Source organism: Chiloscyllium plagiosum, chromosome 41, assembly GCF_004010195.1.
Source record: "Chiloscyllium plagiosum isolate BGI_BamShark_2017 chromosome 41, ASM401019v2, whole genome shotgun sequence".
NCBI lineage: Eukaryota > Metazoa > Chordata > Chondrichthyes > Orectolobiformes > Hemiscylliidae > Chiloscyllium > Chiloscyllium plagiosum.
Window position 1 is genome coordinate 14,333,805 of NC_057750.1, and position 23,352 is coordinate 14,357,156.

The 23,352-nt window shown below is 39.9% G+C and overlaps 2 protein-coding genes across 2 annotated transcripts in view; one reads left to right on the plus strand and one right to left on the minus strand.

Annotated features, from left to right (window-relative positions):
* LOC122542710 (ryanodine receptor 1-like) overlaps positions 1-23,352 on the plus strand; it is a 393,921-nt gene that overhangs the window by 179,642 nt on the left and 190,927 nt on the right. The window contains exons 41-42 of the mRNA XM_043680690.1: positions 2,362-2,476; positions 5,800-5,932. Of these exons, the coding sequence (XP_043536625.1) occupies positions 2,362-2,476; positions 5,800-5,932 (248 nt within the window). The remainder of the gene's footprint in view (positions 1-2,361; positions 2,477-5,799; positions 5,933-23,352) is intronic.
* On the minus strand, positions 8,963-21,371 carry msantd1 (Myb/SANT-like DNA-binding domain containing 1). The gene is made up of 3 exons (XM_043680987.1): positions 20,861-21,371; positions 15,008-15,286; positions 8,963-9,912 (listed from the first exon to the last, which is right to left on the minus strand). Exons 1-3 carry the CDS (start codon positions 21,112-21,114, stop codon positions 9,654-9,656), a joined length of 792 nt encoding a protein of 263 aa, XP_043536922.1. The 5' UTR covers positions 21,115-21,371; the 3' UTR covers positions 8,963-9,653.

Consider the following 23,352-nt stretch of genomic DNA (forward strand, 5'->3'; position numbering starts at 1 on the left):
TTACAACATGCTCATAGCCTCTTGTCATAGACTGCGAGGGTCTTTGGGTTTCCCACTGGATATGGCCTTTTTTTTTTACTGGGACCTGATTGATGTCTGGAACATGGTCAACTCACACTGGGTCGGGAGTAGCTGCTGTTCAAATCCACTCCTGCATTATCACGGGTTCTAGCGGCTGGCGGAAGGGTGGTCTATGGCTGAGAGAGTGACCAGAGTCAGGGAATTGCTAGGTGGCAGAGGCCTGGGCTGGATGTTGATGCAGGCATTAGCAAATGGTAGCAGTGAATGTCCAGCTTAAGGCCAATGCCATCGGTTGCCTGAAAGCAGCGGCGCTTGGGTCTGACGTGCACCAGTTGGAGAGTGCTCAGCTGTGCAGTGGGATCCTGTCTGTGTGTACCCCTGCTTGGATGGTATTTCATATCAGCCCTAGGTTCCTGAGCCTCCCTCAGGAGCCCAACCCAACAACCTTAACCGCCCCATGGGATTGCCCTATGTATCCTTCCAACTGTTGCGGAGGTACTTTTTGTACAGACTGCTGCCTCTCACCATCCACTTTGATTTCTTCATCCACTACCCAAACACAGCCTGGCATGGATCCTCAGTGGAGGCTTGGCCTTGCAGGAGTCCCCCCACTTTCCTCAGGATATGGGGCAAAGGGTGTTTTACAAAGCAGACCTATATAACCATAGATTGCCATGGTCCATGGATTTCCAGCCTGCTTGTTTATTTTGTGGAGCTGTGGAGTTTGGGATTATGTATATACTGGTTGTTGTTGATTGCAGCCCCTTTTTAGTTATTTAAAAAATTTTCTCTTGTGCTTGTGGTTGGGCTTCAACCCCACCTCCTGATCATTGGGCATCTGGTGTGGAGGGGTGTGGGCAAATCAGAGGCCCTCCTTATGGTTCTGCTCCTTGGCCTGGCCAAGTTGGCTATTAACAGGTCTAGTTTCTGGGCTGTGGAGGTGGTCACATCTGCAGATACGTACCCCTCTTCTGTGGCTAATTTTGTACCCAGGTGTCCTTGGAGATGGAGCACACATTGTCTACCAGTACTCTTCCTGCCTTTAGAGAGAGGCAGCCATTGGAGGGGAATTCTTTCCCCTTCTAATGCCATTTTAATTTAGCCATTCCCTACCCCAACCCTCCCTTACCTTTGATGGTTTGTATTATTATTAATGGGCTTTGCATGCAAAGTATTCATTTGGAAAGGCGGGTGTTTTACTGGTGGTGATTCATAGAAGAAAGAAACCACGATGATTTCGTGTTGGAAAAATAAAACACTTCTGGATATAAAAAAGAAAAAAATAGAAAAGTTTCACCTCGTGTTACCTCTGGTTCTTTTGCCAGTCACCATAGGTTTGTGGCCATTTGTTATCAAATTTTCACTCAGCGAAAAGAATTTAACCTTATTTTAGACAAGAACAGAGAAACTCAGCAGATCTGTCAGCATCTATGGAGAGAAAACAGAGATAAATGTTTTGGATCCAGTGACCTTTCTTCAGAACTGTTCTGAAATGTTAACCAGACCTGCTGAGTTTCTCCAGCAATTTCCGATTTTGTTTCCGATTTTCAGCATCCACAGTTTTTGTTTATTGTTCATTTTATTTTACTTCATTTAAACCCTTAATGAATTTAAAAGTCTTTATGAAATCTTATCTATCCTTCTCCATTGTAGAAAAAAACAATTGAGTTTCTCTAGTGTTCCCTCAAGCCTGGAATCTATTCCAGCAAATTTCTACTATATGCTCCCCAAAACTATGTAAAGTGTAGTGCCTGGAATTGGATTCCAGCTGGGGCTGAATGAATGTCAGATGTGCAGCAGCTTTTCCTTAAAGTAAATTTGCATGTTTTTCTTCCCATGAAATCCCCTGGCAACTCTGACCAACATAGTCACACGTTTACAACCTTTGTCTGCCATGAGTTATACAAGATAACGAGAGACATAGATAGTCTCTGGCTATCGACTCTATTTCCCAGGGCAGAAATGACTAACACGAGGGGTCATAGTTTTAAGCTGGTTGGAGGAAAGTATAGAGAGGATGTCAGAGGCGAGTTCTTTACACAGAGAGTTGTGAGAGCATGGAATGAGTTGCCAGCAGCAGTTGTGGAAGCGAGGTCATTGGGGATATTTAAGAGACTACTGGACATGCAAATGGTCACAGAGATTTGAGGGTGCATACATGGGGATCAGTGGTCGGCACAACATCGTGGGCTGAAGGGCCTGTTCTGTGCTGTACTGTTCTATGTTCTATGATTTCCGAAATCAACCCACTTCTGCAGCTATTTTCGTAAGAACTGATGCTGTTCATTATTCATGTAACACTGCAATTTGTTTAGTAAAGTTTTATCTTTGATTTTGCAGAAACATTATGAACAATAAAGTCTTCTATCAACATCCCAACTTAATGCGTGCTTTGGGCATGCATGAAACTGTAATGGAAGTAATGGTGAACGTGTTGGGAGGTGGTGATTCGAAGGTATCCACACATATTAAATTCTGTAATTCTTCATTATTATTCATTCAAGGGATGTGAGTGTTACTCACTAGGCCAGTACTTAACTGCCCAATAGGCAATTAGAGTCATTCATATTGCTATGGGCTTGGAGTCACATGTAGACTAGACCAGGTTAAGATGGCAGATTTCTTTTCCTAAAGAGTGCTGATGAATAGGATGCATTGCTGGAAAAGCGCAGCAGGTCAGGCAGCATCAAAGGAACAGGAGAATCGACGTTTCGGGCATAAGCCCTTCTTCAAGAATGAGGAGGGTGTGCCAAGCAGGCTAAGATAAAAGGTAGGGAGGAGGGACTTGGGGGAGGAGCGTTGGGAATATGATAGGTGGAAAGAGGTTAAGGTGAGGGTGATAGGCCGGAGAGGGGGTGGGGGNNGGAGTGGGAGGGGGAGTTAAAGTGTTCAGCCACAGGGTGGTTGGGTTGGTTGGTGCGGGTGTCCCAGAGGTGTTCTCTGAAACGTTCCGCAAGTAGGCGGCCTGTCTCCCCAATGTATAGGAGGCCACATCGGGTGCAGCGGATGCAGTAAATGTGTGTGGAGGTGCAGGTGAATTTCTGACGGATATGGAAGGATCCCTTGTGGCCTTGGAGGGAAGTAAGGGGTGAGGTGTGGGCGCAAGTTTTGCATTTCTTGCGGTTGCAGGGCAAGGTGCCGGGAGTGGAGGTTGGGTTGGTGGGGGGTGTGGATCTGATGAGGGAGTCGCGGAGGGAGTGGACTTTCCGGAACGCTGATAGGGGTGGGGAGGGAAATATATCCTTGGTGGTGGGGTCTGTTTGGAGGTGGTGGAAATGACGAAGGATGATACGATGTATCTGGAGGTTGGTGGGGTGTTAGGTGAGGACCAGTGGCGATTGGAGGAGCAGGAAGTGGAGGAGATGTGGTGGAGAGCATCGTCAACCATGTCTGAGGGGAAATTGCGGTCTTTGAAGAAGAAGGCCATCTGGGTTTTTCGGTAATGGAATTGGTCCTCCTGGGAGCAGATGCGGTGAAGGCGAAGGAATTGGGAATATGGGATGGCGTTTTTACAGGGGGCAGGGTGGGAGGAGGTGTAATCTCGGTACTGTGGGAGTCAGTCAGTTTAAAGTAAACGTCCGTGTTGAGTCGGTCGTCCGAGATAGAAATGGAGAGGTCTAGGAAGGGGAGAGAGGAGTCTGAGACGGTCCAGGTAAATTTGAGGTCGGAATGGAAGGTGTTAGTAAAGTGGATGAACTGTTCAACCTCCTCGTGGGAGCACGAGGTAGCGCCGATACAGTCATCGATGTGGCGGAGGTAAAGGTGGGGGGGTGGTGCCAGTGTAGCTGCGCCCCTCCCCCAAGTCCCTCCTCCCTACCTTTTATGTTAGCCTGCTTGGCACACTCTCCTCATTCCTGAAGAAGAGCTTATGCCCAGAACGTCGATTCTCCTGTTCCTTTGATGCTGCCTGACCTGCTGCGCTTTTCCAGTAACACATTTTTAAGCTCTGATCTCCAGCATCTGCAGTTCTCACTTTTTCCCTGGTGAATAGAATGGCGTTTCACAACAATTACTGGTTACATGGCCATCACTTTATTACAAATTTGCATCTGCTTTATTTTACTTTTATGATTGCAGAATTTAATGATTGTTTTAAGTATGTGACCAGAGTCTGCCACCAGATGTTTATGACTTTCTGAGGGCACTGTGTTCACATTGATCCAAATTAGAAATACTTTCCTACATTTTAAATATTGCTGATAACACTGATTTCAAATCTTTTTCATAGTCACGTACAACCTTCTCCCTCCTCTCGCATCATAGTACTCTTACCCTGTAATAACATTACTGCCAACAGGCCATGAACTAAGCCATTGACAATTTACCAGTTTATTTCAAATAGTTCAAGATCCTCACAAAAACAAATGGGAGGAAATTTGAATGAACACATAAAGTGTCAGTGCATTGGAGTTCTGAGATATAATTTTATAATTTTGTGATCTAAAACCAGCACCTTTAATTCTGTCAGCAGATTTGGAGATGTTATAAAATTGTGCAAAATGCAAGCAATATGAAACATTCATGAGAATGCAGTGCAAACATTTGAAAATCAATTAGACATCGCTTTTATTCTTTTTATTTCATTGTCTAATTTTATTGCATATTCTAATCTCTATAGTCCCTTCTTTAATTTTCCTGCTCACTTTTGAATTCTCTTGGTTTTATTTTAGTTCCTGTCCAGTTTAATGGTTAAGGAGGAGAAAGTGAGGACTGCAGATGCTGGAGATCAGAACCATTATCCAGTTGGGCAACAGTGATTTACTGATTAATACTCTAAAAATTGGGTTAACCATTAAACAGCGCTGAAAAATGTGTTGCTGGAAAAGCGCAGGTCAGGCAGCATCAAAGGAGCAGGGAATCGACGTTTCGGGCATAAGCCCTTCTTCAGGACATGCTGCGCTTTTCCAGCAACACATTTTTCAGCGCTGTTTAATGGTTAACCCAATTTTTAGAGTATTAATCAGTAAATCACTGTTGCCCAACTGGATAATGGTTTTGTGATTCTGTAACTACAGTAAGTTTTAAAATGAGAGTACAGGAAGCCTATTTACAACTGCTGATAGAACTCTTCAAAAAAGAATTGCCACAGTTGAAGTCACCACTTTTAAACAATGTATTAATAAAATATGAAAGTTCAGAGGCCTGACAAATAATATTGTATGACATGCGACATTTGACATTTCCAACTGGCAACTGATAATTCTTCAAATCAGGTATTTGTGCTGGTGTTTCCCAATGTGTGCTTTTTATGTGAGCGCCAAATTGTGAAAATGTGTTCTTTATTTTCTATAGCTGCTCCTTACAAACTGGATGAATAGCATTGAATGGCCTTACTTCCGCTCCTATGTCTTATGGTCTTACGGTCTTATTTGTTGAAAAGAGAATAGAAAAATAATTATGCTGATCATCCATATCACAAATTACTCTACATGCAGGCCACTGGTTATGACTCAAACACATTATAGTTCCATAAATAGCAAATAAGTCTAATAACCTAATTATCTATATTTTGGTTGTTTTCAGGTAAGGCATAATTGCATTCAGCACAATACTTTAAAAGTTCGCTGCTATTCTTTGAATAGTTCCATGTAATCTTCTGTATTAAAGGGGCATCAATGGCATTATTGTTACTCCAAAGCTATGATTGTTAAAATCAATTGTCCCTCACTTTTAGTGGATGTTTATTAAGGTAGCAGCATGTGCATGTAAGTGACTTCTATCAATATAAAATCTGCTCATTAAACTTTCACTGAAATACGTATACCCTGTTTTTTGTAGGAGATACGGTTTCCCAGGATGGTTACAAACTGCTGCCGATTCCTGTGCTATTTCTGTCGCATCAGTCGCCAGAATCAGAGAGCTATGTTTGATCATCTAAGCTACCTACTAGATAATAGTGGCATTGGACTTGGTAAGTAATTGGTGCTGAAAGATAATGGTGACTGCTGCTGTTGCATATAGAAAAATGTCTTGTACACAGGCATATCTCATGTCAGAAAACGTTCAAATTTTATTTAACTGGCAAATTCAAATTTTAGATACTACATTTGTGATTTTCTTTTACAGAAAATTTTAGTTTTTTCATATAGCTCTGTTTCATCCTTTGGGAACATTTTGAACTACAAATCCATGAAACTAATTTTGTTCAAACTACTTTTGATATCATTTGGTCATAGTCATACAGCACCAAAACAGACCCTTTGGTCGAACCAGTCCATGCCGAGCATAATCCCAAACTAAGTAGGTCCCACATGACTGCTCCTGACCCATATCCCATCAAACCTTTCCTATTCTTGTACTTAGCCAAGTGTCTTTTAAACATTGTAATATTACCAACATTCATCACTTCATTCCACATGTGAACCATCCTCTTTGTAAACGATTTGCCCCTCATGTCATAGAATCGTAAAGTCATAGAGATGTACAGCACAGAAACTGACCCTTTGGTCCAACTCACCCATGCCAACCAGATATCCCAACCCAATCTAGTCCCACCTGTCAGCACCTGGCCCATATCCCTCCAAAAAGCTCTCCCCTTAAAAATATGCCCCTTAGTATTAAAATCCCCCATCCTAGGGAAAAGATAGTTACCACTGACTCTATCTACACCCCTCATTATTTTATAAACTCCTGTAAGGTTGTTAGACCAGAGCTGGGGAAAGTTTAGAAATCGGTGTGGAATTAGAAGAATGGAGAAATTAGAATGAATGCAAAAAACATAAACAGAGGCAGTAAGAGCTTCTACAATATATTAGGAAGTAGAATAGCACTGGTAAATGATGAGGACATAGTTTTAAGCCAAGGGGCCAGTTGTTTAGGACTGAGATGTTGTAAATCTTTGGGATTCTCCAAGAAGATACTCTACTATTGTCTATGTCTAACACTGGGATATCTCTCAGGAGCTTGAAGAATGTAGGGAGATGCCAAGAAAGTGGAGCTGAAACCCTTGATTTCAACCTCCTGTGTTCCAGTGAAAAAAGTCCCAGTCTATCCAGCCTTTCTTTATAACTCAAACCTTCCATACCCAGAAAAATCCTGGCAAGTCTCTTCTGAACCCTATCCAGCATAATAATAGCCTTCCTATAACTGGGCGACCAGAACTGGACACAGTATTCCAAAAAGGCCTCACCCTGTACAACCTCAACATGATTTCCTAATTCTTGTACTCAAAGGACTGAGCAATGAAGCTAAGCATGCCAAACACCTTTGTTAACCACCTTGTCCATATATGACACAAAGTTCAAAGAATTATGCACCTGAACCCCTAGGTCCCTGTTCTACAACATTTCCCAAGGCCCTATCATTAATTGTAGAAGCCCTAACCTTGTTTGTCGTAACAAAATGCAATACCTCGCATTTATCGAGATTGAACTCCATCCGCCATTTTTTCAGCCCATTACCTATTTGATCAAGTTCCCTTTGTAATTTTAGAAAACATTCTTCACTGCTTGCTATGCCACCGGTCAAGACCCAGAATTTGGGTGGATCTTGTATTTTTGGACCACATTAGCATTCTGATTGAATTTCTTTTTCAAACTCTTTCAAACACGGATGCTTCCCTAATGGCCAGTGTTGTTTTCTGGCAATGTAATAGCTTTTCCAGCCTTTTCTCAAATGGCCCATTTGTAACCAGTCAAGTTTGTAGGGTATTCTACAGTCAGGTGTCTTCATCTGATTTATTTTGTATCACATGATTTCTCCAGCAAGACCATGTCACTGAACTATATTTAGCATTATAGAAAAGGATTGGGGTAATTACATTGGGCTTTACATTGGTTATCAAGTAAACTTTGTACTAGGCATACTTTTACTGATGCTTACCCCTCCTTGTTGCTAAGATGCCTCCTGTTGTACCAGGTATGCCTATTCAGCTGGAATTTGGAAATTGCCCTTAATTAAGTCCTCTAGGAGACAACTGATTACCATTTCTCACTGTCACCCTAACTCCTAAGCAGATGAACTTGTAAGGCCAGATTTTCATCTTGTAGGTGGGATTCGGGAATTCTCCCAATTCTGCAATCTCACCTCAATCCTAAAAGTGCTCGCCTACCATATTTCTCAACCCAGGGAGGTGGCAATATGTGGAAATTACCTCACCATTTCAGAAAGCACTTTCAAGGCAGCAAGGGGGCATGAAGCTTAGAAGGAAGTCTTCAGAGGGCATGGAAAAGGGTATAGATGGAGAGTTGAATGCTGAATAGAAGTGAATAGAACTAGGTTGTTTTTCCAGTAAACGGAGTTGGGACTTCTAACCTTCCAACCTAACCTGCTGCCTACCTCTGTTGCAGCCTAGTTCTATTCACTTCTGTTCAGCCCTCAACCCTCCATCCATACCCTCTTCTTTAGGCAACAGGCTCAATTCCAATCCATGTCTGCCCCAGTATGAAAAAAAGGTCTTTGATGATTGAGATGGGATTGTAGACTCAGGAAAGTATTCAACTCATAATACTCATGCTCTTAATGAATATCTGGCCCCTAACTTACGAATTTTAAACTGCATTTATCTTTGCAGCACACCACTTATTGCAATATGCTGATTCAAATATGATTTATTTCTCTACTTTCTTGCCATCTGTCCGTTAACCTATCCACAATTCACAAATTATATTGATATGTTGCCCACAAGCCTATTAACCCTAATTTGGAGTAATCATTATTTACTTGTTATAGTTCAGGCTGTCTCCAATAGTTTTTAACACTTGTTTAATAGATACCATCACCACATCTTCTTAGGTCAGTTGGTTGGTTGGCAGGTTTGCAATGCAGAGTGATGCCAACAGTGTAGGTTCAATTCTTGCACCAGCTGAGGTTATCGTGAAATACTCTCCTTCTCAACCTCTAAACCACTATCAGTCATCCCTATCTTCTGAGGGAGCTGCCCAATAGTCTGATGAGACTGATGACTTTACCTTTTACCTCTTCCTTGTAAAAGACAAAAAAAAAACCACACAATTGAATTAGTTAAAATGACTTGGTCAGATTTATTTACAGGCTATATAGTAAGTAGAACCAGTTAGATGTAGCAAGATACCGAAACAGCACACCATTGGTGTTTTCCTAATCATTCTGTTCAGAGATGTTTTTCACACCTCCAGAGCAGGTCGGACTTGAGCCCAGGCCTCATGGCGCAGAGATGGAGACATCACCACTGTGCCCTAAGAATATGCCATAGTAAAACACTAGTTGTATTATCAGTTTACAAAGAGATAATATGTCTGCTTGAGAATGCTTTTAAAGTCTTGTAAGCAATGGAAATTCTTGAAAAAGTTGAAGTTTGTTGATTTAAAGCATGCTGTTGCTGGATATGAAAGTTTTAGTTCAGATCCCTTGCAAAAATTCAAAGCTAGAAACAGCAATGTGGCTTACAGCACGGGAAGTGTAACATCACTGTTGTTTCCTGTAAGTAAACAAATAGACTGACGATCAAACAGATCTTGTGGGTGTGGGGGAGTGGGCAGAATTGCTAGCAGGACCTGTTTTGACTGAGTTAAAATTATTTTCATGAAGCACCTGTGTTGAGTGTAAGGATACTACAAATAAAACTTTGGACATAATATGTGTAATTGACCATATACATACTCATTTTAACTTCCCTTAATTTATAATTGAGGTATCTAAATAGTGGCAGACTACTAAAAAACACTTGTTTTTCTTGCACCATGCTGGCAAACTACTTTTTCTAACAAATGTAACATATGCTTCTGCAGCTGCAAGCTTTGATTTAGTAGGAGAGTTTGTTGATCAAGGATTCTCTGCACCTCTCGATTTGTTTCTTCCACGGCTGCACTGATTTTCTTTTGCTCTACCAGCATTGATTCCATTAGTCTTATACGCTTCTTGTGCAAGTCAGCATTTGATGTTTTCCTTTTTTTAATTGGTTGTGATTCATATCTGCAATGATAAAACAGAGATGCAAAGTACTTATCTGTAAATTATATATTGAATTAAAGGTTCATTATGTACTTTATAACTGTTTGTTCATGTATTCCAAGCTGATGCCATCAAAACTAATCATCTTGGCAGATACCTTTTTTTTTAAAACTTCTTCAGGGGGTGTGGGCATCACTGACTGTGCTAATATTTGTTGTCCATTCCTAATTGCCCTTGAAATGAATGGCTTGTTAGACTGTTTCAGAGGCAGTTGAGAGCAACAACATTGCCATGGGTCTGGAGTGACAAGTATGTGAGACTGGGCAAGGACAGCGGATTTCCTTTCCTAAAAGGACAGTGAATCCAATCAATCTTTACAATAGCCAGTGTGTTTACATGTTCACAATTAATCTGTCTTTAAATTCCAAGGTTTTTTTAAATTTGTATTCGCAATAGAGAAATTAAAACCTTCAATAACTCTTAAAAATTGACCCCAATCATTCCTAACCAGACTAGTGAATAATCACTAATAGATAATAGGTTTATAGCGTAAACAAGAATTTAACAATTCAAAAATATAGAAGTTTTAGCAGAGCAGTTAAACCACTAATTAATTATAATACCTAAAATTTAAACCCCATCCTCTGTAATTCTAAACCCACTCTCACACAAAGATAAACAATGCAGTTAAGGGATAATAAATGTGATATAAGTAACCACTTCACTGAAACAGACTCCACAATCTGTAACATCACTGGCATATAGGATTATATCTTGGTTTCTGACAACACAGATGCATGGAGATAACTTCCAGTAGGCTCTGAGGCATGTGCATTTAATTCTTCTGACTGAGAATCTCAAAGGCGGCATGGTGGCTCAGTGGTTAGTACTGTTACTTCAGTGTCAGGGACTCGGTTTCAATTCCACCCTCAGGCGACTGTCAGTGTGGAGTTTGCACATTCTCCCTGTATCTGCATGGGTTTTCTCTGGGTGTTCTGGTTTCCTCCCACAGTCCAAAGATGTGCACACTAGATGGATTGACTGTGGGAGGTGCAGAGTAACTGGGATAAGGTATGGGGTTGGGTCTGGGTGAGATGCATTATGAAATCATAGCAATGGAAGAGAACTTCATTAAAAATACCTCAACCAATTTTGAATTCCTGGTCCTCTATTACTTAGGTGGGCATCATTTAAAAATTACTTGTGATTTACAGGATGAAATGGTGGTTGACTCTGAGCTGGGTAACTGGTAATTCATTTCAGGGACCTGGATTCAAATCCAACCCACCTTGGAATAGACATCTTCGCTGGCCAGAGAAAGTGAAGCTGAATTCAAATTCTCAGTATTTAGTTTTTCCCTAATAATGTGAGAACTGCCAGGAATCTCTCACACCATCACATCACAGCATAGACAATTAAAGATGTGTACAGTGAGGCTTATTGTCATTATACAGACTGACCAGTCAGGGAGTTGAAGGTTATTTTGGGGGTAAGGGTTTCCAGCAGGAATGATAGTTGTGGCCATAAAAAGGCAAGATCTTATTTAATGCTGAAGCAAGCTGGAGAGACCAAATAATCTGAGACTACTAATTCTACTGATGATCTCATCAGGATATACCTCTTCTTGTTGCCATTTTTCTTTCTCTGCCAAAAAAACGCTATGTTCAAATATTTTTGAAGATCAGTATTAGAGAAAAAATAAATACCAAAAGCTTGAGTTCACTGCAAAACTCACTTTCTCCAGCAAGCAGAGTAAAAATAAATTAAATAAAATTTACTCCATAGAGCTTGTTCCACTCTACAGTGCCTCAATATAATTGTGGTTCTGATGGTATTTACATTATACACTCCATATCAGGCATCCAACCCAAGGGCAAAATATTTCAAACTGGGTATTACAGGAAGTGCAAACAGAATTTAATTTAACTCTGTACACCATAATCCACTCTGAGCTACCTCAAAGATAATTTGAACACTTTTGATATTCCTCTTGTCACCACTGTAATTGCTGCTGGCCTTTCATTTCCTGTCATTCCCAAATAAATGGATAGTCATCAGATATCCAACAGTCTGCTCAACTTATTTACCGTTGCGTTTTTTTAGGGACAACGATGGTTCCAAACCCCCCCAAAAAAAAGGCAGTAGCAATTATTGTTGAGGTCAGTTCTGTGGAGGAAGACGACCTTGCAATGGTCTCTGCTGTCTTCAGCCTTGCCCTCTTTTATCTTCTTGAATGGGCTTTGATCCCTGCTGAGCCCTCCTGAAGGCCAGTCAGGAGATCTCTGGCTGTCATTTGGTAGTTAGGAATTCAAATGCAATGTTAGCATTCATTTCAAAAGGGCTACAATAGTCCTCCAGAGCAGAGATATACTGCTGAGGCTGTATAAGGGTTTGGTCAGACCACCTTTGGAATATTGTGAGCAACTTGGGCCCTGTCTTTTGAGGAAGGATGTGCTGACTTTGGAGGAGATCCAGAGGATGTTGACACGAATGATCTTGGTGATGAAGGGCTTGTCATATGAGCAGCGGTTGAGGACTCTGGGTCTATACTTGATGGAGTTCAGAGGATAAGGAGCAATCTCATTGAAATACTGAGGGGCCTAGATAGAGTGGAAATGGAGAAGATGTTTCCACTAGTAGGAGAGACTAGTACCCGAGGGCACAGCCTCAGAGTGAAGGGTTGACCCATTAGAATTGAGATAAGGAGGAATTTCTTCAATTAGAAGGTGGTAAATCTGTAGAACTCATTGCTGCAGCAGGCTATGGAGGCTAAGTCATTGAGTGAATTTAAGACAGAGACAGGTTCTTACTCGGTAAGGGAATCAAAGAGGACTGGAAAATGGAGTTGAGAAACATCAGCCATGATTGATGGGCCAAATTCTGTTCCAATGTCTTATGGTCTTGCTGAGTAGTATAACCCTCTTATGCTACTCAGCAGCAATCCTGCTACATCAAAGGCATTTGATTAATCATTCAACACGGTCCTAGAAATCTGAATGCATGTGAGACAAACCATCTCACCTTCCCATGTTAGGCTACAGTGTTAGAGGAAATTAAGGAAAGAGGTATGGTTTCACCGGATGATGGTTGTCGACAACAAAGGGAGAAATTTAGCTTTACAATTTCTTCTTTAACACTACAAATTTGTAGTATAAAAATATCATACTCACCATGAAAAATTGGAAAAGTGCCTCAAGCTCTGTGAGGCCGCTGTTTCACTGATGTAAATGAAAAATGGCTGAGATCCAATTTTAGATCACTTCAAAGAACAGCCAGTACACGTATTTCTCTATCCCCCTCATCTAAGGTTTAAATGCCATATCTGAATTGTAAATTTTAAATATTTTTCATTAAATCCTTGTATCAGACTAAAATTATAAATAGATTGAAGATGACAAGATTGAAGGCGGAAGGGAATTATCCATTTTGTAAAACCAGGCAAAGCAAAATAATTAAACAAAAAGGTTATGGAAGACAGTTTGAAGAATTACTAGTTTCCTGTTAGAAATCATGAACTCATAGGGAAGAGTTAAATGAACACAGACTTGATTAAATATTCATGAAGGATTTAGAGAAATTGGGTTAGACCTGGAGTAAGAGAGAGACACAAACTGGTCTGTACAGAGTCCAGACCATAATTGTGAATGTCTGATAGAATGGAGAAAAATGGCCTCCCATATTCCTGTTTTTATCTACCAGGTTTAAACATTTTTTCACTCTGATATTAATTCAGTTACCAATTCAGTTTAATTTTACTTCTCTTGAGTGGAGTAAATAGTATTGCTAAATTTGGTAACTTCACACATTCAATAAAACACTCCTTAAATTATTGAAAAATTTGCAATGCATTTTCATTTCATGAAAAATGTTAATGATATGAGAGCTTCAAGAGGAAACTCTGTTAAAACAGGCATAAGTGTAAATTTTATTCATTATAGGAAGGTGCCAGTGTTGGGCTGGGGTGGACGGAGTTAAAAATCACAACGCCAGGTTATAATCCAAAAGGTGTATTTGGAAGTACAAACTTTCATAGCGCTGCTCCTTGTCAGGTAGCTAGTTCGGAGCCTGCTCCACTAACTACTTGACGAAGGAGCAGCTCTCCAAAAGCTAGTGCTTCCAAATAAACCTGTTGGACTATAACCTGGTGTTGTGTGATTTTTGACTTTGTAAATTTTTGCTAATTGCATGAGGCTTATTATAAATACATGGAGATGAATCATAAAAATGTGCACGTTATTTGAGAGAATTTTGTCAGCTGGCTATTAGGAGTTGGGAATTTGGGAATACTGGCATTAAACAACATTGATTCAGAGAATTTCCATTTAGGAATTAAGTTTAGTCCCCCAATTTTGACAGTTGGATTGGTTTCTATTCACAAATCACTTGTCAGCTTGCTTTGCAAAATTCTCCAGAGGAAGCGAGAAACATGGATGAAGAGTGTGTTAGGAGAAATTAACAATCAGAAGTATATTAGTAAATTTTAAGATTGCTATTTATTCTGCTGAACACAATCAAATTTTATTACTAGTTTAACCAAATGCAAATAATGGACGGCATGGTGGCTCAGCGGTTAGCGCTGCTGCCTCACAGTGCTAGGGAGCCGGGTTTTATTTGGACGGCATGGTGGCTCAGCGGTTAGCGCTGCTGCCTCACAGTGCTAGGGAGCCGGGTTTTATTTGATGTGCAAACTCCATACTGTCTGTAGAGTTTGCACATGCTCCCCGGGTCTGCGTGGGTTTCCTCTAGGTGCTCTGGTTTCCTCCCACAATCCAAAGATGTGTAGGTTAGGTGATTTGGCCATGCTACATTGCCCATAATGTTCAAGGATGTGTAGGTTAGGTGCATTAGACAGGGGTGAATGTAGGGGAATGGGACTGGATAGGTTATTCTTCAAAGGTTGGTGTGGACTTACTGGGCCTAATGGCCTGTTTCCACATTATAGGGATTCTATGATTCAATGAAATAATGTTTGCCAAGCAGAGTTCTTTAGCAACAATTGAATTTGCAAGTGATCAGTTATCACACAGGGTCCACAGGTAATGGTTGAGAGTAAAGCCCAGGAGACCCAAGTTACCTTACTTTGGATTTAGCCGGTAATACACTATATTTGTCTCACCTGAGTTGCGAAGAATGAAAACTGGATGAATTGTCCACGAGGTCGGACTCACAAGAACTTCCCTCTGATATCAAGACGTCATCAGATATGTTTGGAAGTGAAGCTGGTTTTTGTGGGGATGAAGGAGCTTCTGATTTGGAAACTGAAGGAATCTGTAGTACACTGTCAGATATATTGATTTCATCCTGTCCTGGGAACTGAGTAAGCATCCTGTGGATAGCTTCATAATATGGCCAGTATGAAGATGAGGCAACATTTCCACACGTAGCTTTGAGTTTTCTAATTGAAAGATGAGATGTTAATTTGAAACCGCTATAACTCTGAGGAGGCGAACAAGTTTAGAACCATACTTACATTATACTATAATAGATTAACACATCACGATTGGAAGGTGGAAATGTAATTGATTTATAGGTTGAGAGAAAGTAAAACCAATCTCTACCTGAGAAAGAAGATTTCAGAAGGAATTGCACAATGGAAACTAGTTGTAAATGTTAATGAACTTGAAGTAGAATTTTATCATTTTATAGCTGTAGAAAGAAATTGCCATTTCTGATTCAAGATATATATTTGACGTGTCTTGAAATCTCCAATAAATGTTATCCATGATATTTTTGCATGATATGTAGAGGTAAAGAATATATCCTGCAATAAGTACCTGGTCAGAATAATTTTGACCTGTCATAAAATAAGTATCTTTGCTTATATTATAGAGTCGCTTGGATATATTTGATTTCTCAAAGTTAGAGTACACTGAGTCAGGAGTCCCAAACCTACATCGTGTTAGGAACATAAGCTAGATGTTAATTCTGGCTGATTTGCTGCATACTGGTCAGAGGGTACTCTCACCGTCCAATTAAGGACAGTGGGCAAGCTCTTGGAGAGCTTGAAAACTGAAGAAGTCACCACCTGCAGTTTCAAGAAACAGAGTTAGAGGTGATTTCATCTCTATAGGTTGACTTGTGGATAAGCAAGCAGAACGGTGCCAAATGACACCCTGGAGAGCTGCCCTCACCCTTTCCTGAATAGGTCTGCTGCAGGGTGGGCTGCCTCCAATCAATTAATGTCCTTCTGACACAGCAGAAAACCTGAACGCCAAATGGAAAATTCCAATTGACCTCTGTAAAATAGCCTGAATTGATCTAAGTTCTTATGGATAGCTATCTATTCCATGATCAGCCCGACCTTCCCAAAAATAACTTCGGATGGGATTGTGGCATTCAACTGGCCCCATGAAATTAACTACCCACTCTCCTGTATTGACGGCTGAAAATCCTCCTTAAGTCAGTCATTGCAAAATGTACAATTAATTTATGATCTATGTTGCGATCCCTATGGACATTTAAAAAGAAATTAATTACCCAGCAACCAATGAAAATAGCTAAATGATAAAGATTTCCTATTTTAGGCTTTTTAATTCAACTAACAAACTAAAATCAGTTCTGGGGAAGGATCACCAGACCCGCAACGTTAACTCTAATTTCTCTTCATAGATGCTGCCAGACTTAGAGCTTTTCCAGCAACTTGTGTTTTTGAAATCAAAATCAGCATTCATTGTATATTACTTGTTAGGCAATTAATTCACCAAACTAAAGAAAAAGGTTCTTTAATATGAACAAACTAATTCAATGGAGATATAGAATCCCTAGAGTGTGGAAACAGGCCACTAGACCTAACAAGTCAACATCGACCTTCCGAAGAGTAACCCACCCAAACCCTTTCTCCTACCCTATTACACTACATTTACCCTGACTAATGCACTTTGCCTACACATCACTGAACACTATGGGCAATTTAGCATGGCTAATTCATCTGCCCTGCACATCTCTGGACTGTGGGAGGAAACTGGAGCACCCGGAGGAAACCCACGCCGACACAGGGAGAATGTGTAAACTCCACACAGACAGTCGCCAGAGATTGGAATCGAAGCCGGGTTCCTGGTGCTGTGAGGCAGCAGTGCTAACCACTGAGCCACCGTGCAGCTCTTTATGTCTTATAATTTCCTGCCTTTTACACTGCACTTCTGACAGGTTTGTACTATTTCAAGTGCAAGTCCAAAATTACTCCCAGCTCTCACTAGGCTATCTTCACTCTGCCACACTCGGTCAAAGCTTCCAGTGCCCTTTGAAAGTCTTGGCACTCAGCCTGAATACCTCAGATCTGACTTTAAGCAGCAAAGCTCACCTCTGTGTGTCCTTTTTCTTAAATCTCCAAACATGTTGATTCTGTCCCCTTTCTTTGGATCAGAAAACATGTCTGCACAATTATTCTGTTTGGTTTGCAACACAAAACAGTCCTCTGCTTTTCAAACAGTATCAGCGTTGCATTTCCCACAGTCGTATGTATTTTGTCTCTTTACGATATCTTTAAAAAACTACACTGCATGTGAGAATTGTCACTTGATTTTAATAGGTTTCTGTTTGTTTCTTTCCCATGGCAACCAGATCACATGAGTACATCTCTGGGCAGAGGCTCATCGGTATACTCTCACCATCCTCCTTTCTAGAACTTTGTTTTCCCCTTAAGTTAAAGAGGACATTTTAAATCATAACCATTTTCTGAAGCCTACCATTCATAACAGTTGTTAGCATTAGCCAAGATCCAGTTACTCAGAAGGTACTGATTTTCTTAATTGTTTTCCTACTGTTACGTTCCCAGATGGAGTTATTACTGGACAAGTCAGATCTTGCACTGAAATTTGGCTTGATAGATCATATTTTGTTTTTATTTAGGTTTAATGAGGTGATCTTTCAATGAAACATGAGCGTGCAATATTGCAGATAAGTGTTTTATAAATAAAACAATTATACAAAACAAACAAAGAAGAAAACAAATAAACCAAACTATTTACATGTTTAGAATATAAATTTTATAGAATTCAAAATATAATTTCAAAATAATCATTCTCCAGTACTCTCACCAGAGAGAATCTCCTTATTTTACGCCTCTGTGTGCTTAATTTAATTCTCCCAGTCAGGAGAATCTTTTAGGTTCTTCATTTTAGTTTATACTTTGTCCACTTCAAATAACCTCTTTGGGGTTTACCCTTACACTTTTGATCTGAAACTATTACTACACTCCTTACTCTGCATAATGTATATCTACACTATCATCATCATTTCTTGTGAAGAACTGCTTTACACATCCATCTTCAGCGAAGAACACTGGAGATGCCCCAACCTGAAACTAAAACTGAAAGGTTTCTTTCTGTTTCCCCCGAACTTCAAAAAAAAGTCCAGAAGCTTCCATCAGAAAACCTGATGTACTACAATGTGTACTTTATCCTCTCAAATTTTCCCAATGTAAACAAAAACCCATTAGTTTTTGAAAACTAATCAGTTTCAAAGTGTTTGGAAAAAACCTGTAACTACAGAAATACTTACAAATTAATAAATGAACCCCTTGAGACAGAGACACACAAAACCTGATACGTCACCAGTTTAAAATTAAAATATTCAAACTCAAATAAATAATAAAAACAAGCATATCATGTGCCTTGCATTACACTACTAGAGAAAATTTAGAGTACCATCGAACAGTAAAGGCTAAATGCATAGACATTTTGAAATTTGTGGATTGCTATTCGCTATCCTTACCTAGTAAAAGAACAAAAGGATATGTCATATAATCCTCCAAAGTACATGAAATTACTATATTAAGACTATAGCTAATAAGGCTGTTTTTAAATCAGACGCATATGGAAGAGATATGCACCTCTATCTTCATTGTATAAATAATTCAAATAATGGTCATTAAAGCTTTTTTAACTGGTGTATAGGGAACTCTAATGAAAATTAACCTCTGAGAATTAGAGGCTCACTCTGGCCTTGGGATGTTACAGAATGATTAAACTATTAACACAAAAGGAGGCCACTTTAGTCCATTCTACACAACAGTGTATCAGAGCTGACTTATTGCAATCCCATTTGCCTGGCCAATTCCACAGATGAGTATTTTCTTCAAATGCTTAGTTCTAGCTTAAATACTGTAACTAACAAGCTTGTGTGACCTCTAAGTAATGTATTAGTCAAGGGTGTGATGAAATTCTGTCCACATGTCTGTGTGAGTGCAGTTCCAACAATATTTCAAAAGCTGAGCATTGTCCAGGATGAAGTAACTGCTTGATCGGCATCCCAGTTTCAACACTCATCCTCCACTGTTGGCACACATTGTAGAGGATCAACTTGCCAAATCACCTCAACTTTTCAATTTCACAAACTATAATACCTAGAAAATAAAGGTAGCAGGCTCATGCGAACATAACTACCTCCAAGATCCCCTCCGAGTCAGACACCATCCTGACGTGGAACTAGCTCTAACACTAGAATTGAATGCCTTCTCAACCCTCGGAATGGGTTAGAAGGCAGGGTGCCATATAATCAGATGGGTGGGGGCACATCGGTGTGCTAGTGCATAGCTTCTATAAGATGCTTCTGTGCACTACCTCAGAGGTGCGCACAGTGACAGAGGGAACGTTGTTTGTTTGCCACCCTCCACTGTTTGGCATTTGATTGATGTGAAATGCTTATTTTACAATATCAACATTCTGTATTTTGTAAGAATCGTTATGGCACCGAAGGATCCATTGAGTTAATGATTGCTCTAGGTAAAGCAATCTAATCAGTTCCGTTGCACCACTCTATCCCCCTACACCTGCAGTTTGTTTTGTTCAAGTGCCCATTGGTTTTCTTTGAATTAATTGATAGCTTCGCTTTCCACCATTCTTGTTGGCAGATAACTCCAGGATACACAGACCAAGCCGAAGGAGCTTAATTTAATAGCAAATTGCAGTGAAGTAATTTGTGTTGTTTTCTTCTTGCCTCCTTACCTCAATAGATAGGTCACTTAACCTAGGGGATAAGATTTTGTTTGTTTCTGTTCCCACACTATATTGAAACAGTCAGAAAAGATTGATATTCCCTGAATTGGCCATTGACTGCTCTTGACATCCAATTCAAGGCCATTGGGCTGTCTTTCAAAGCTGGAGCACCTCCAGTTCTGAAGGAGCAGCAGTCTGCCATTTTGAGCAAGAGAAGTTGCTTCCAATATTAGGCACCAGCAGCAACTTTTAAAACTTTTCAATCAAAAACATGACTGCCGCTGCTGGGTAACCATCCTGGAGGATCAGATGGGTGAAGAGAACCTGTTAATGTTGTCCCCAATCCATTTGGGCAGCTACTTCAAGGCCACTGGCCTATTGCCAACTCTGCAAGAGTCCTACAGGGTGATAATTGTTCTCTGACAACTGAATGGGCCGTTGATGTATTCGTAATTGGCATTTGGGTAGTTCTTCAGCTCGCAATTGGTCTCTGAGGGAAATGACTTAGGGTGGGCTGGTGCTGGTATGTTGTCTGGATGTACAGATCCTTACACCTGCTTACCTCCAGCTGTACTTCCCTCACTGTGGAGTTAAAATTCTGACGGGATGGTCAGATAGTATCAAAGCTCAAGATACACAATATTTCCATTTGGTAGTCAAACAATGAGCTGCTTGATTCAATAGATTACCGGTTAAAAATTTGACAAATCAAGTTAGGGAACATAAAGAACCTCTGAATCCAGTGAGTACTGAAGATGCATTTGACTAAAACATGTGTTTATAGTCTATATATTTAAATCTGCATTGTGGATCCTTGATTTAAGCCACAGTCTGCGGCTGAATGTCTTCTCAACTCTTGCATTATGTTGCAAAGTTTTGGAGATGCTTTAACATAAAAGGAGCTCTCGTTATTTTGCGGAGAGATTGATTATTTATAGCATTAATGAACTTACAACATAATTTTAAAAAAATATGAACTTCAGATAAAGAAGTTGAGGTTTAATCATATTTTACAATGCATATGTAATGCTTACCTGTATTGAAAGGTCAAATTAGTAACTTTGGTTCTGATTTGGTCCTTATCACGACTTATCCCAGTAGCTTCAAAAAATTCTTCAGCTATTTTTTCATACACTTTTGCATTTCTCTTGGCTGTTCGGAGGTCTGATAAATATTCATTCCATATACGTATCAGAGCACTTGTTTCAACCTCGGTCCAGTTACTTGATCTCTTTGGTTTCTCAATCTGAGCAGCTGAATTGCTGCTGCCACTGTTACAAGCTGCCATTTTGGAAATACATCAACATATCGTGAGAGGAAGGTTTAAACATCTTATCTCTGAGAGCTCATGACTGATGACTAATTGAAAACCTTTTAGATTCTGGCAAGCTTTTCTAAAACCTTTTTAGAAAACATTCAAAAGGTTTTAGATAAAAGGGTTGGTGATGGATGACTAACACAAGTTCTTTCAAGTGAAAGCGTTTGAATGAAAGCTTCTAGAATACTACCGTCTGTCAAGGATGCAGGATTTTGGCATTCTGTACTGTATTTAAATACTTAAAGCTTTTTGAGCTGGTGCCTGTTAGCTCTTGCAGTAAAGTGGCTGTTGCCAAGGTAACATTGTATCAGTAATGGTCTAGCTGATGATGCTAGTTTGCCTAAAAGCTTTTAATTGGCTCTCTCTATGTATTGAGGGTTGCTCTTTAATTCTAAAAGCTCTCAGTTGAAACCTCTGAATTAACCATCTGTCGGAAGTGTTAATTAATGTGATTAAGAACTGAAAGCCTGAAATAGATTTATTCTATGTGACTAGCTGCATTGTCCTCCCTTTCAGTCATTGTCAACAGAAAACACTGTAATTTAGCTTCACAAAATGCTATTCTCATGTACTTCCTTATTTGAAATGTTGGTTGAATTTTACAACATATGGTTCCTCCATGCACCATGTATCTGACATAACTGCAGTACAATTTATTCATTTTTGATCTTGAATATGACTAATCCTGTTACTTTTGGGTGCTTCTGACAAATGGGATTTCCTGATGAAAAATTCTGCAAAAGATCCTTTATTCTAATAGTCCGTGACACAAATGTGGCTTAGCAAAGTCATGAAATGCAGCAAAAGAATTAAAGTCCTCAGTATATAGTGTCTAAAAGCAACTGCTATTCTCTTCTGGCAGCTAAAATGTGCAGTTAACGTTTGCACTTATAAATTGTTGTAAAGAAAACTTTGCTTTACAATTGTGCAATGAGCATTGGTGTGACTCAGAAGCTTGCTTCTAATCCAAGTACTTTTGAAGAAATCTTGTGAGAGTAAGATCACCTTGAGGGGGGCATCTTATTGAACTTGAGCTTGACACTGCATGGAGAATAACTCCATTGCATTGTTAAGCTAATGTAAAGAGTACTCAGAGTCCATTGAATCTTGTAGCTACTTTATAAACTGAAAAAGTCTTGAGAGGTTACTTCCCCTGTCCATGCTTTCAGTACTCTTAAAATTGTTCTAATTGAGAGCTGAAAGTGTGTATTCAGATTTCTCTTTTGGCTGGAAGAGTGATACTTTATAACTCACTCACTTTAGCTGCAGATCACTAATAAGCTACTGATTTCAGCACTACTACGGCTTTAAAATTTTTTGCTGTAACTGCAAGCTTTCTGCAATAGTTGATCTTGCATTATTAAAAACAAAGCATAAGCTGCAGATGGTTTCACATTGCTGAATCAAGCAGATGTTAATGAATTTACAACTAGGCTGCCAATATAATAAGAAATAATTTCAGTAATAAATAATGTTGCAGCATTTATTACAAATGATAGATTAACAATTATGCAGTTATTTAAAGATTGAACGTACAAACCTATAAGTTAAAAGTAGGTGGAGGCCATTCAGCTCCTTGAGTCTGTTCCACCATTCATAACTGATCTAATTATAGCCTAGGCTCCACTTTCCCATCAAGTGAGCATTACCCGGAGAAAGTCAGCACTGCAGATGCTGGAGATCAAAGTCAAAAAGTATGATGCTGGAAAAGCACAGCCGGTCAGGCAGCATCCGAGGAGCAGGAGACTCGATATTTTGAGCAAGTTCTTCATTATTCCACACTTTTTGACTCTGCACCCCTGTTACCACTTGACTCCCTGCAGTTAAAAATCTGTCAACTTCTGCCTTAATATAAATGTCACAGACCTGGCCTTTGCTGTTCTGAGGAAGAAAATTCTACAGACTCATGACCCTTGAAAGAAACAAATCCTGCTCATCTCCCTCTTAAGTGGGTGATGATTTGGAGATGTATCAACTTCTGCCTTAAAATAAATGTCACAGACATGGCCTTCGCTGTTCTGAGGAAGAAAATTCTACAGACTCATGACCCTTGAAAGAAAAAATTCCTGCTCATCTCCCTCTTAAGTGGGTGATGATTTGGAGATGCTGGTGTTGGACTGGGGTGTACAAAGTTAAAAATCACACAACACCAGGTTATAGTCCAACAGGTTTAATTGGAAGCACACTAGCTTTTGGAGCGCCGCTCTT